General features: G+C 39.3%; 1 protein-coding gene across 1 annotated transcript in view; it reads right to left on the minus strand.

Annotated features, from left to right (window-relative positions):
* Positions 1-1533: 1533 nt before the first annotated feature.
* The window catches only part of LOC127984103 (cadherin-2), a 44322-nt gene continuing 31678 nt past the window's right edge, over positions 1534-14177 (minus strand). Inside the window, exons 6-16 of the mRNA XM_052586582.1 lie at positions 13017-13161; positions 12765-12937; positions 11767-11904; positions 11491-11676; positions 10682-10935; positions 10000-10142; positions 7143-7376; positions 6817-7050; positions 5737-5876; positions 4744-4908; positions 1534-3612 (exon numbers count right to left, since the gene is read on the minus strand). Coding sequence (XP_052442542.1) covers positions 3406-3612; positions 4744-4908; positions 5737-5876; positions 6817-7050; positions 7143-7376; positions 10000-10142; positions 10682-10935; positions 11491-11676; positions 11767-11904; positions 12765-12937; positions 13017-13161 — 2019 coding nt within the window. The 3' untranslated portion in view covers positions 1534-3405. The remainder of the gene's footprint in view (positions 3613-4743; positions 4909-5736; positions 5877-6816; positions 7051-7142; positions 7377-9999; positions 10143-10681; positions 10936-11490; positions 11677-11766; positions 11905-12764; positions 12938-13016; positions 13162-14177) is intronic.

The following is a 14177-nucleotide window of genomic DNA, read 5'->3' on the forward strand; positions in this document are numbered from 1 at the left end:
GGGCTAAGACTGTCTACTACATTTTTACATATATCTGTATCCTGTGAAAAAATAAATTAAAAATGCTCATACAATGGGCATGTAAACATATGAACAGAAATGTATATCTCATCCCAAATTTTAAATCTCTTTCCTAGTAAATCCCTGGTGCACTCACTGCCTTTCCTTCTGTCTATTATTCACATAGACACACACACACAACACACACACACGTATCCATTTGGTGTAACAAAGGATCAAGTGTTCCAGTGGACTGCTCAGACCATTACTGACAAAACCAAGCACAAAAAACTGAAACAAAGGACAGAGAAAGAGAGGAATGGAAGATGGAGTATTAAAAAAACGATATAGGAAACTCTAAATATAAAATGCAGGAAGGAGTTTTATATGGACATATATACTATATGTAGAGAGTGTGGCATAAAGGAGATAGCAGCACAGAGAAAAGCTTATTCCCCATCCTTCATGTGACCTTAAGCAAGAAGACTTCCACTTTTTTAGCTCTCTCATTCTCTCAGTCACACACAATAGGACATGGGGAGGCCAGGCTTTGATGTCGGCACAATAATCTCAGTCTCTGGAGAACGTTAGATAGAGAAGGCGGAGCAAAGGATAGCCCTGAAGGGAGTACAGAAATACACAAGTTGGTGTGTGTGGACTGTAGACTGACTCAAATGATGGAGGCAGGAATGCACAGACCCAGATAATGACCCAGCTGCCAGTAATCACTTTTAAGGTCAAGGTATGCAACAGTATTTCCTTTTTTCATTTAATGGAGCCCATTTAGCATGCATATATACAATTATCTCATTCCAAAGCTTTGTGAGCTGCATACGTAGGCAGCATTTCAGACACAAAGGGTGTTCAAAATGTCGGCTAGTTAATTAAGATTCCTCATTCTCAAGGCAGCAGTAAGTGATCCCATAATGTACTTCGAAAAATAATTTAAAAATGGTGGATAAGGCAAAAGGAATGTTTCTTATATAGTATTTTACCCAATACTGGAAAATGCTGATGAAAAATATTGTTTAATAAAAAAATGTATTAATTTAGTTTTAAATAAATGTATTTAAGTAGTAAATATGTGGTAAATGGAAATATGTAGTAAAAATATATTTAATTTCATTCCATTTATATTTCAGTCAAACAAACTGTAATAGATGCTACACTGCACTAATTTAACATTTCAGCTGAAACCCAAAATTGTAATTGTTTTATTATTTTACTTTATTGCTTTTTCAGCTTAATTATCGTGCTGAAATTTCAATGCATCACAAATTTTTATGATTATAGGCTAAAAAATTTTAAGAAAGCTTTTAGCTCAGCAACATACTAACATCACCTCTTATTCAAATCAATTGTGAGTCGAGTCTCCCATGCGGAGCGCTATTTGTGATCTGCTTGTCTAAATTGGTCACTAGTGTGGTCCCATGATGCTTAGGTGCCTGCCTTAGAAGCCAACTATCTAGGGACATGCTAGGTTTTGGAACAACACTAAAACACCACTGCAGCAAAGAAAACCAACAAATCAACTTTCCAAAATTAGACTTTTATTGGTCATTTGGGCTGCAATGGGTCATAATATCAACAGGTCATTGCAAACAGAGCCCACAGAACTCAGGACAGCCATCGTTCATTAAAAAGCTGTTAATCATCTTATGGCTGAGCCTCATGAGTGGACTGGCCTTGTTCTTCCATCCTGCTCTTTTAATTGGCCCTCTCTGACAGCATCCAGTGATACACACACGCGCACACACACCAATACGATTCTCTAATAGGCAGAGACGGTTATGATGAGGGCTTCGGTCCACCTTTACAGTTTAGTTCAAACATGAAGATCCTGAAAGATCGTGCATTTAGGAGTATGGCCTCGAAAGTCAGATGATCCATGAGAGTGGCCCAGGGGAGAAGACAATGGAAATGCAGAACTTAGCAGAGAAGAACAAAGGAAGCGGAAGGTCAACAGGGAATCCTTGACAAAGAACGACAAGCCATGAAATCAGAGAACGGGCAAATGGAAGGTCCTTAACTGGGCCGAAAGGGCGAAACCAAAAAAAGAAATGTTACACACTATGAAAGGGGAAGAATGAAAGCAACGGGTATCTGGACCACACTTCTGGGTCACTTATTCACTTTAGTCTCCATTGAGGTGGGCATTTCTTTATTTGTGTGTAAATAAATTTCAGAAAGACTGTTTTATACGGAAAAGATAAAAACATGCAAAAATCCTTTTGTCTGTAGTCCAAATTTTACATATACAAGTTCTTCACGCCCTGCTCTTCTTCGTAGACTACATCAAATGAGGAGAAACAAAACGAAAACTATGTACACATCATTTAATTTACAGTGGAGTAAAAAATTAAAGAATACCAGGCATGAAAGAATACCAGAATGACTAAGGCAGATGACATGAAAAAACAAAAACAACAACAAAAAAAACATTTTCATTTGCAAAATACTAAAATCACTTCAAAAAAAAAAAAAAGAAAAAAAAAAGAAAAACCTGCAAAGAGAGAGAGAAAAATAAATGCATTAAAAAGTTCTGCTACCGAATAATAACGTTCATCTCCCATTTTGCAACTGGCTGCATAAGTTAACGTTTTGGTGGAAAAATGGTGAATATATACGTTAAAAAAGAGAAAACGCAACAAAATTGAGAAACTGAAATCTATTTTCTAGCATACTGTACAAAGCTGTTCTCTCTGTCTAGACGCTCTCACTCTTCCAAAGTCTTTGTTTTGATACGCGACGTGAACGAACAGCGTGACGGTGAGAAACGCAAACAGAAGCGTGTAGAAGCATCAACGTTATAAACAGGCTCACGACGAAAAAAAAAAAAAAAAACACTCCAAAACTCTGAGCCACCAAAGCCATTGAACAGAAAAACAGCATCATCAGGTCAAATGAACAAAGACTGAAAAAGAAAAGAAAATGTAAAAATGAAACAAAATTAAAAAATGTACAAAAAGGCACGTAATATCCCAGTGCTTCTGTACTGTGAGATTCAAGTGTAACTTAGCATTCATTTAACGTTCTTTAAGCGTTTCTTCATTCGTTTCGTACCGATGATCCTTCAAACTTAGGGCGAAAAAATCCTGGACTGAACCAAAACAAGGCAGATTTCCTTCATTAGACCCCCTCCGTCTACGACAGAGGGCCTCGGAGAGACCAGGTTTTGTTGCCATGGTGATCTTCCTTCCACTTTCTTGTCTCTTCGTTTCTCAGTCTTCATTCTCTGTCTCTTTAGGGTATATTGGTTTTCTTCAATGTTTTGATTCTGCACACTGTCCACGTCCCGCGATTAAAAAAAAAGTGCCACACAGTTTTTTTGATGTTTTTTCTTTAAATTTTCCTCCTCCTCCGGATCCTCCTTCTCTTTATGTGGTCCTGCGGTGATGGCGTAAGCTAGTCGTCGTTGCCTCCGTACATGTCGGCGAGTTTGCGGAAGCGAGGGCCCCAGTCGTTGAGGTAGTCATAGTCCTGGTCGCCTCCGCTGCTGGAGGAGTGAAGGGAGCTGAGCGATCCGGCCGTGGAGCCGCTGCCCTCATAGTCGAACACCAGCAGGGAGTCATACGGAGGGGCCGTGGGATCGGTGTCGGCCGCCTTGAGACCCTGGGGGAACATGCCAAGAACAGATGTGGTTTTAAAATAGACACATTTCAGATGTTCTCTAGTACAACTGTTTAAATTACTTATTTGTTATTGCTTTTTAAGTGCAGAGGGGGATGGGATGGAGAAAAAGAAGTAGGAACAAAAGAGGAGGAGAGGAGAGGCAAGCAGAGAAGGTTTGGGGTCGGCGTGCAAACAGATGCTAGACTCTGGAACAGGCTAATTGCGCAAAATACTGAATTATGTACTTCTTTAGCCAAAAAAAAGCCAATGTGTTGTACACTCAACAGTCATTATTTTTTCTTATAAAGCTAAAATTTAAAACGCCATTTCATTCCTATTGCAATCGAGTAGTACTAAGTGCAGCATTTCTGACACAAATTAAGATACAAAACATGAGACACAAACTTTCTATATACAAAAGTGTATGTACAACATTTATGAGCATGAGCTGTGCCCAACTGATTCTGGTAGTGAATCAAACACCCAAATGCACATTCAATTTGAATGTTTAAAATGCCTCTAGTGCCCAAAAAGGTGGTCTAGGAAGACAGCTCACTTAGTTTTGAAAGCCTGCCATATTGTGCAAGTAAAGTTCTATTCTTGGCATAACACTGTCCAGGCAAAGTGCTAACATAGACTAAACACCGTATAAAGGTTCAGTAAACATAATTCTGAATCTTGAAGTCTCTTGTCCAAACAAATCTTTCTATAGACATAAAACGGCTATAAACCAAACTCGTAAGTGATAATTTTTGTTGGAATGCAAAAAAACTGCTAAAAAAAATCAAGTTTCGGTCAAACAGACTACAAAGCTTGCCTGTCTTTTAAGTGAGGCTGATTACATTTAGCAGTAATGTTTAATTCATTACCTGATTTAAGCAGTTTCTCGCTAATCTCACACTGCTTTGAGCGCAGTCGCATTGCTAAGAGCTTGTGAGGTCTGCATGTATGTGTGTGCATGGGAGGGCACACATCCACAGACTGTAGCATGAGATATTGAATCCCTGAGCCTGGCTAATGATCAACAAAACTGAATAGACCATGGTCCAATTAACCAATCAATTACCATTAGGTCCTATCACTGGTGCCATCTAACCATTTTATATGGCGCGACTATGGCGCATGGCGTACCTCGTGGATGAACTCTCCTATGTCTCCGGGATGGGGTGCGGCCGAGCGGATGGGGTAGTTGGGCTCGGAGTGCATCGGTCGCTCATCCAGCCGGCGGATCCCGACGGGCTTGATCATGTCTGGCTCCAGAGTATCGGGCTGCTGCAGCTGACTCAGATCATAGTCCTGAAGAATCACAGATAGAGGGAAGAGACGACCACAAATAGGGTTAGAGGTCTGCTCAAAACCCTTGGATTTCAGACACATATATTTACATTGTGCAGTTGGGCTGCTTTTTTCAAGAATCCGTTAAAAAAGTAAAAAGCCAATTAAATAACCGTAGATGAAGGTTAAAACAACAGAAATGGATATAAAAGGAGGTCAGAATTCATCTCCCTTTTACAAGATGACACACGTCTTTAAGTGCTCATGGTTTATGGAGTATTACTTTGAAAATGCTAGAACACTGAACCATGTGCAAGAGGTAGAAGCAGGTGGAAAAACACAGCATACCCCAGGCTTAAGTACATTACTAATGGATTTTTCTTTTGATTTAATGTTTTAATTAAAATAAGAAAATTCCAAATGGTTCCTGTGGGAGTAAGTTCATACCATTAACTCATAAAAACCATAGAAAAGTCTCCAAACGGATAAAATACAAATCTGATTTGGTTTGTGTGTGTGCGTCAGTTGTGCAAAAACCAAAGTTTGGTTCAAATGCAAATCCGTGAGTCTCACACATACTCACACCACCAGGCAAAGCAGGAACTGTTGCATCAGTTTAAATCGAGTCACTTTATAATCAGCCTTACTTGCAAAACGAATGCTGAAAATTAGTCATCAAGATTTTAAACTGCACCACGCAGATCAAATTAAAATCGTGAACATTTAACGACTGGTTAAAATTGAACTTTTTCAAATGTTTTTATTAAACAAGCTAGATTGTCTTGAGTAATTCTGAGCTGGGATAACTGTGAATGGCCTGCAGCAGCAATAGAGAGGGAGTGCATGTACCTGGTCTTCCTCTCCGCCGCCCTCCTCGTCGTACTTGAGTATGTTGTCTCGCACATCGTCCTCTGGATCGATCAGCAGCTGCTTGGCCTGTCTCTCTTTATCCCGTCTCTTCATCCACATCACAAACATCAGCACCAGCACTGCAGAGAGAGACAGAAAGTGAGTGATAGATCAATATATAACAAGCAAAATGACTTGAGAACAGACAGTTATAGGTGCAGTGTGTAATTTTTAGCATCAAAACCGGAAAAAGTTCAGCCAATTCTCAGTTACTGTTGCTCGCTCAGACAAGCTATATTTTTGTGTCATTTTTCCTTAAAATTTGTTCTTTAGGTAGTAAAAATTGGATTCTGGTATTATTTTGTGATATTATTCATGTGCGCAACTGAGTTAATCACAAGCTGTTTCCATTCATATTCCAAATTTAATTTAATCAAAAAAGTTGTCACTTTCACAGAAGTTTGAGCAAATCAGAAATTTGTGGCTATTGGGAAAACTACGGTGGCTCTTTTATTAAACGTAATAAATGAATTTAGAGAGCAGAGACAAAACATTCTGTAAAATGTTGTCGCTAGTTTATTAAGAAAGAAGTTTCATTTTTTTTAGGGGCGACGGTGTGTCAAACTGTTTTTTAAGGTGACAGTAGCCAATCGTTTTGACGACAGGCTTTGGCTCCAGAGCCAAATTTCTGAAATGATATTGGTCTAAAGTGAATTATTCAATCAGAGCTTTTAAGTTTTGGTTTTTTTGCACATTTTAGAAATTGGATTTACCTCTTGGTGTTTCCATCTAACATATTTTATTTTATTTTATAAATTATAAAAAAAAAAAATTACATATTAATAAAAAAATGGATGGAAGCCCAGCTACAGTCAACCCAAAAAGAGAAAGGCAACGATTTTGATTCAAATGATAACACTGGTGTAAGTGAACAGAACTGTTCCTATCCTTTCTTCAACAGTCTTACTATGAAGTCTTTTGTGACTCCAAAAGCAGATCACATGTGCTTCGGAAGAAATGTGACCAACTGATAAGAACTCCACTGCCTTGAAGAAACAGTTTCTGTCTAGTGTGTCTTACCCAACAGAATGATGATGCAGATAAGTATGGCAATGATGGCTCCGGTGCCCAGCCCAGCTGCCATGATACGTTCCATGTCCACGCAGTCACCGTGATGATCACACTGGCATACTTTGATGCGCAGGTAGGTGGTGTTGGACATGGGCAGGTTACCCGAGTCCGTGATGCTTATGGGCAGCTCGTATATCCCGCTTTCCAGATAACTTATCTTCAGACTTAACTGAGCATGATCGCCTACAAACCAACCACAAAACACATGAGATAAAGTCTGGTAGTAAGAATTTAGTAATTGTTAATTCCAGAGAAATCTTTTCCATGTGGCGTACCACTGATTCGAGTCAGTGTCCAATTCCTGCGGATGTCTGAGGGACGGTTGGGCAGTTCGAAAGCATAGGGCCCAGCATTGGGGTTGAGATCTCCGTCTACGGCTGTGATATTGATCGCATTGGGTTCGGGGCGTTCGCACACTTCTGTTTCTTGAGGGAAGACTCGAGGTGCGTTATCATTTATGTCCAGCAGGTAGATCTGCAGTGTACCCGTCCCACTCGCAGGGGGAACACCTGTCGATGGACAAAGAAAAAGGGGAAGTCAATACAAGCATAAGCTGTGTCCCAATTCAGAGGCTGCATCCTTTGAAGGCTGCATTTGAAGACCGAATTAATCACCAGTTCCAAACCAATTTAAAGACTCTAAAATGCAGTCTCGAAATGTGTTCTTTGTTTCCCGGGCCATGAAGGATATAACAGATGGATCCTTCACAGCCCACACTATCGCAAGATTCAATGCAAGACAGGATTTTTTGAGAGAAAACACTGTATTAAATTTTTAAATGTAAGCATTGCGTTTCAGGCAACTTTAAAGTCCAGTAAAAACATTAACGCCACACATCAACGGCAGCTGTCACATGTAAACACTCAAACATTTGCGGTTTTTCATGTCAATAAATAGCTCATAATAAATAGTTGAAAAATTTAACATTTAAACCCTCAAAACACTATTTTCAACATGCAGTTTAAAAAATGCATTCCACACGACAAGTTGAGGGTAGAAAGGATACAGATACTGATTTTAAGAAATTTTGGTTCAAAAGACTTTGCCACAATGTAGGCTGATTAGTTAGCTAGTTGTCTTTACTGTCCATTTAATTTATTTTTATTAAAACATTTTCTGCCTGTCCATCTGGCGAGATTTGCATCACTTCCGGTCATAGCTGTATCCCCTCCTACACAACCTGATGATTAATAACAAAGCTTGTGCACCTGGAGTCCTGGAAACTGATTCCGTACAGCTCTTGGCATTATTGTGTGCAATATGCATCATGACCGTGAAGGGTTTGTGGGCGTGACATCTGAGCCAAACGGTAATAGTGGAAAACTGACGATACAGACGAACTACAGCAGTTAACGACTTTAGGCTCCTCTCTTCTGGGTTACTGGGCATGCCAACTCATTTATAAACCATAATGCACAGTCTATAAGATCCAATCAAGCTGCCCACGTCCATGAAATATCTGCGAACAAGAGCCCCAGCACAGACTGGACCATCAATACTTAGAGCTTAGAGCTTAGTTTCTGTTTCAACAAGAGTAACAAGACCTTTCGACTTCACTGATCTTTAAACAAAGAACAAGAGACGAGCAGTGCAGTGCAGCAGGCTGACGGAGCGGTGGCTTTCTGTTCTACTGCTGGCACTCACTGCACATTTTTAAACTGTTCCAGCCCTCAAAAGCCCTAACTCAAGTACGACTAAGTATCCTTAATTTATTGAATCGGGTGTGCGAATCAGCTTTGAATTAGATGCAAAAAGGCTTCTTTGTGGAATAGGAAACCCTGCTACTTGACCACAAAGATTCAACTGAACTGAGACAGGAATTCACTAAGAACATTAAGTTAGCGCTGTGTATTTGCGCACTCTGTCTGCATTATTTTAGCACTTGATTTACACATTAATTATTACAGAAATTAAGGTTACAGCACAGACACACCCAAAACCAAAAATCATTTCTAAAGACAATTTGCACACTGCATTTCCTTAGGCATGCGTTTCCAGTACAACATAATAATAATAAAACAATCATATTAGCTAGTCAAACCACGTTGTGAAGTGAAAGTGACCCATACTAAGAATTTGTGCTCTGCATTTAATCCATCCGAAATGCACACACACAGAGCAGTGAACACATACACACACACACTGTGAGCACACACCCAGAGCAGTATGGGTTCGGGAAACACTAAATCATTGAACTACATTGGCAATGACAGAACTTACAACCGTAGTTGGCCAATAATTATGCGTCTGGTTGTGGTTGATGCAGCAGACTACTACAATATGAAATATTTTTTAGTAACTGAACAGCATCACTCCACCACTGCAATCCAGACACCTTTCATATGTAGAAAGTGCAATTGACTGCACCACACAGCTGGATATAACACTAATCTTCATCACCTCACAAATTGCAGCCGCAATTATCACTGGAAAATGTGCACAAACAACTTTTTCAAATAACCCTTTTTTAATTTAAAATTAAAAATGCTTAATAAAATTACCCCCTGCTTTCCAACACAATGATAATTGGCCATGAGGATAGCGTTGAGTTTGCGCAATCTAAAAGTGCTGATCTAGGCTCATACTTTAAATATAAAGGTGTATTTGTGCTAATAATAATGACTTTTACTTAATTTACAGACAGTGCTTCCCTATTTCAGTGCATTCAGTGTCTGGATAAACTGGATTACAGGTAGGTTTTCTGCTGAAATGCCACATACAAAAATGGTACAACAGTTTAGTGAGTGTTTCTGGAGACAAGCTTTCTCAAATTTACAGCGTGTGTGTGTGAGAGGGGGTTTGTTTCACAGCTCTGATGCAGCGAGAATGTTAAACACCACAGCAGAATAGGGCCTAGCAGACTTCTGTAGACTCTTTCACACAGCGGGTAGTGTATGTGCCTATGTGTGTGCTTCAAAGGAAAAACCCAGAGAAAGTGAACAACATATAGACATTCAAAATGAGTTTGCATATGTTGTTGGTGTGATCATTAACATGGATGTGTGGGCATGTGTATATCTCAGTTGCAGTTTGTTCGGGTTGCAATTCCTCCCTAGAGCTAAAATCAATGGAATCACTCAATCTCAACTGCTTCTGCTGCATACATGCACATTTAAACACAATTGCTCCTACCGTTATCAGCGGCCATGAATGTGGCATTGTAGAGGTTGTTTTTGACATATGGAGACTCTCGGTCCAAGACAGCAATGGTGGAAATTCGTCCGTTGTTGGGGTCGATCTCTAGCCAGTTGGCAGGGTCAAACAATTTAGAGTACCTTTAAAACACACCATACAAAGGTGGTTAACATTTATGAAGTAGAAATATTATCAATTTTAACATTTTATTTTAAATAACTGTATTTGACAGCACTGACAATTGTTTATTGTTAAATAAAACAAAATAATGAGGTAATGTGACAAAAATGTAGCGCAGTGGTGTTCAAATATTTATCATTTCATAATGCCAAATTTTTTTCAGATTATAAAAAAAAAATACTAGCAAGTATACAATTTATACTATAAAATATTCAGTAAGTAGCAAGCTAGTGTTCCTTTCCAAACATTGCCATTAACAATTAATTAAATAGGCCATATTCATGACCATCCATTTTACATGACTTTTTTGCAATCTCTTTTTGTTTTTCTGTTTTTCCTACTGCATTTTCAGCTTAGTTTCCATAATTGTTCAGACTGGACTAGCAAGAAAGCTCTGCTTTGGTCTACATAGCACATCAAACACTTGCTATTTCCAAAAATGCATACATAAGAGCTGGCCTATAAGTGCACATGTACATGCACGTATGTGTTTTAATACCTAATAGTCTGCTGCATGTATCTGTCTGGGTCATGAGCTGTAAAAGCCGTCAGCATCGACCACTGTGGAAGTCCCTCCTCCAGTTTGACCTGTTTGGGGTTGGGCTCAAAATTTGGGCTTTCGTTCACGTCGATGACACGTATGGACACGGTGGATGTAGACTGGCGGGTGCGATGGATCCCACTCGCCAGTGGCACCTCATTTTCAGCGACAACCGTCAGCATGAATGATCGATTCATCTCAAAATCAATTGGCTGTACACAAACACACACACACACACACACAAACAATCAAGTTAACAGTGTCATAATCTGTTAGGAAAAAGAACCACAGTGATACAATGAATGGATCGCGTTGCAATTAAATACACAGAGGAGAAATGTTTGAATAATAATTAATGAATGACTCATTCTCAATTAAGAGACATAAACCATTAACTCAGCTGAACAGCAGGTGGAAGCTGTTTCCATGGAGACAGTCTTTTGCTCCGCATTTGAACCCGTGCCTGAGGGACTCTAGCGAGATTCTAGCGAATAGCAGCGCAACCCAATTACAGCATTTATACAATAGTTAGTTCCGGTCCATGAATCTGATCAGTTGAGAAGAGTCCTGGGACTTTTCACTCTTTTTGTATCACTCCGCTTCTCTGTTTATGACATTCCAGTATCTAAGCGTTTTTTTTTTTTTTTTTTTTGCTTCTCCGATTTCTCTCAGGAAGTGGAAAACCCGGAGAGGAACCACTAACGTACTCCGTTCCAGACCAATTGTCAGTTTGTTCATTTTTTATTAATTTTTGTTGTAAGTGTTACCTTGACTACGGTAACGAGGCCTTCGTTGGTAACGGGATCAGTAGGGATGGAGAAGCGTCCGGTTGGATCCCCTGCTATGATCCGGTAGACTGCATTCCAGGCAGGAGTCCCCGGTTCATCTTTGTCAGTCACGGTGAGATTCGTCACTATCACATTCACACGGTTCTCTGGGACCTCACCGTGGAACTACAGAAACAGGCAGAGAGAGAGATTGACTTTCAGCTGAGATGGCTTTGGCGAGACATGTGTTCAAGTGGCTGTGTGTGTGTCACTCACAGTCTCTCGGGTGAACTCTGGAGCGTTGTCATTGACATCCAGCAGGCGTATGACAGCAGTGGCGGTGTTGGACAGACCATAGGTGGGGTTTCCCTCCATGTCGGTAGCCTGAATGATCAGGGTGTACTGAGGCACCTTCTGCTCGGCACATAAAAATGAAACAAGATAAGTTAGGTTGAAAATGCAAGACATGAATGGTTTACAGCACTGGCTGAAAGGATAAGGAAACTAGGAAAATTTATGTTTGCATCTTATTACTTAACCCTATCAAAATAGACCTTCTTTGGGTCCAACTGAACATTTGATAACAGTTTTGTTGTTAATAACAAAAATTAAATGAAATTAAATTAAAAGAAATGGTAATTAAACGAAATCTCAAATATAAAACATATATTAGATGGAAAACCTAAACAAAAATAAAAATTTGAAATGTCATTTTAGCATCTTACTGACATAAAATAAGCTTAAAACTGAAACAAAAATACATCAAAGATAAATAGAAATAAAAAATAAAAATCACATTAATTAATAAAACTTAAACTAAAATTAATAACTAAAAACTGAAAATATATAAATGAAAGGTAATTGAAAAAAAAAAACAATAAACACTTTAATACTATAATACTATATAAATAATATGAAAATGAAAATCCGTTCATACCTAATATGATAACTATAACGCTAAGTTAAAAAATTCACTGTAATTCTATAGCAATGATAAAGACCCAGAGAAACAATTTTGTTGCAATCACTCTCAAAACAACCTTTTCTAGCTGATGAACAATTACAAACATTGACAGCCAATCAGAATCCACCTGAGCTCAAGAAATTAAAGCAACCGACAAAGTAACTGCACCTCAGTGTTTTCATCCGTTAGTGTGAACAACATTATAGTTATCATTATAGTTACTGCTCTTGGTGTTAACATTGGTGAGTACCTCTGGTTTACAGTATTGTTGTTTTGTATACTGTTGATACTAGCACACACTTCGTCGTACCTCACGATCTAGACCTGCAGCTACAGTGATGATTTTGCCAGTCTTGTTGTTGATAGTGAACATGTTGGAGGAGGGGCTCTCTGGGGTCTGGGAGAGGATCTTGTATCTGAGCATCCCATTGGCTGTATTTGGGTCATCCTTATCCTGGGAGGTCACTGTCATTACAAACGTACCTATAGCCAAGCAAGAAATGTCAGTTTTCCCTTCATCATAACCACCATTATATCCACATAAATGTGAAGACAGGTGTACCTGGTTTGGCGCCCTCGTCCACGGTTCCGTTCCAGATCTGGTGAGTGAACTCGGGCCGGTTGTCGTTCATATCGATGACATTGATGATAATGTCAATGGGGTTCTCCATCTGGTTCCCATTGATGTCTACAGCATGAGCACGTAGCTGTGAGTGCAAAAAGTCAAAAGTTTAGGGTCAAACATTTCAGCAACACATCTCTTGTAGTCAACAATTTGACCAAAAAGTTATTGCAAATAAATTGTACTGCAGTACTGACACACTGTCAGCAGAGAAGAGGCTCTTCTCTTAACCACCACACTCATATACAGCGGTTATTCACATCAAGCAGCTGCTGCAGCTGACGTGGTTGCAGTTTGTGTGCTAAAGCAGTCTTAGGTCTGCTGCATATATGCACGAGCTGACAGAAAGAAGCCTGATGCTCCACCTTTGGCACCATTAGGATAGCAAATGATTTCATATTCATGTAATCTCTGCATAATTTGAATCTGAATGTGGATTAGGTGGACACTGAGGGAGGTTAAGAGCCTCTCGGGTCCAGTGGTGAAGTGAAAGGGTATTGAAACCAGGCAGGAAAAGTTTGCAACTACTTCCAGGGGAGATTGAGGATTGTTCTTACTTAGGAAAAGCCAGATTTAGGGAATGCCCCCCTGCGAGCACAATGAATGAATGTGTGTGTGTGACTTAATGTTAGGATAAGCTTCTCCAAGTTTAATTTTGTCTGCTCTCCTCTTCATGGTACAGTGGATTAAAGGGGTGTCAAAGGTCACATTCTCAGACCGGCTGCCATGGTAACCCTGACACACGTAATTTATTGGGAGTTTCAGAGAGTTTCTCTCTATTCTGGATGGAATGCATGGATCTAAAGAGCAAAGGTCTGATCTTTAAACAATGTGTGCGCTCAAAACTGGCACTGGAAAATGCTTACATCATCTTAAGCAAACATTTGTATAAAATGAACTTTAAACTGAAATTTAAATAATAAATCAACACTTTTACTGGGTGATTTGGTGATTATAGTGGATAAAAACAATAAACTGAACAATACAAATCTCTGCATTACACCTTTTATACACTACTTTTATAATATAAATGCCACTTTTATACTTTTATCATCATGCAGGACATAAAACATAAATTTTACTTAATTACTTGAAAATGCA

Source organism: Carassius gibelio, chromosome B20, assembly GCF_023724105.1.
Source record: "Carassius gibelio isolate Cgi1373 ecotype wild population from Czech Republic chromosome B20, carGib1.2-hapl.c, whole genome shotgun sequence".
Lineage (NCBI taxonomy): Eukaryota > Metazoa > Chordata > Actinopteri > Cypriniformes > Cyprinidae > Carassius > Carassius gibelio.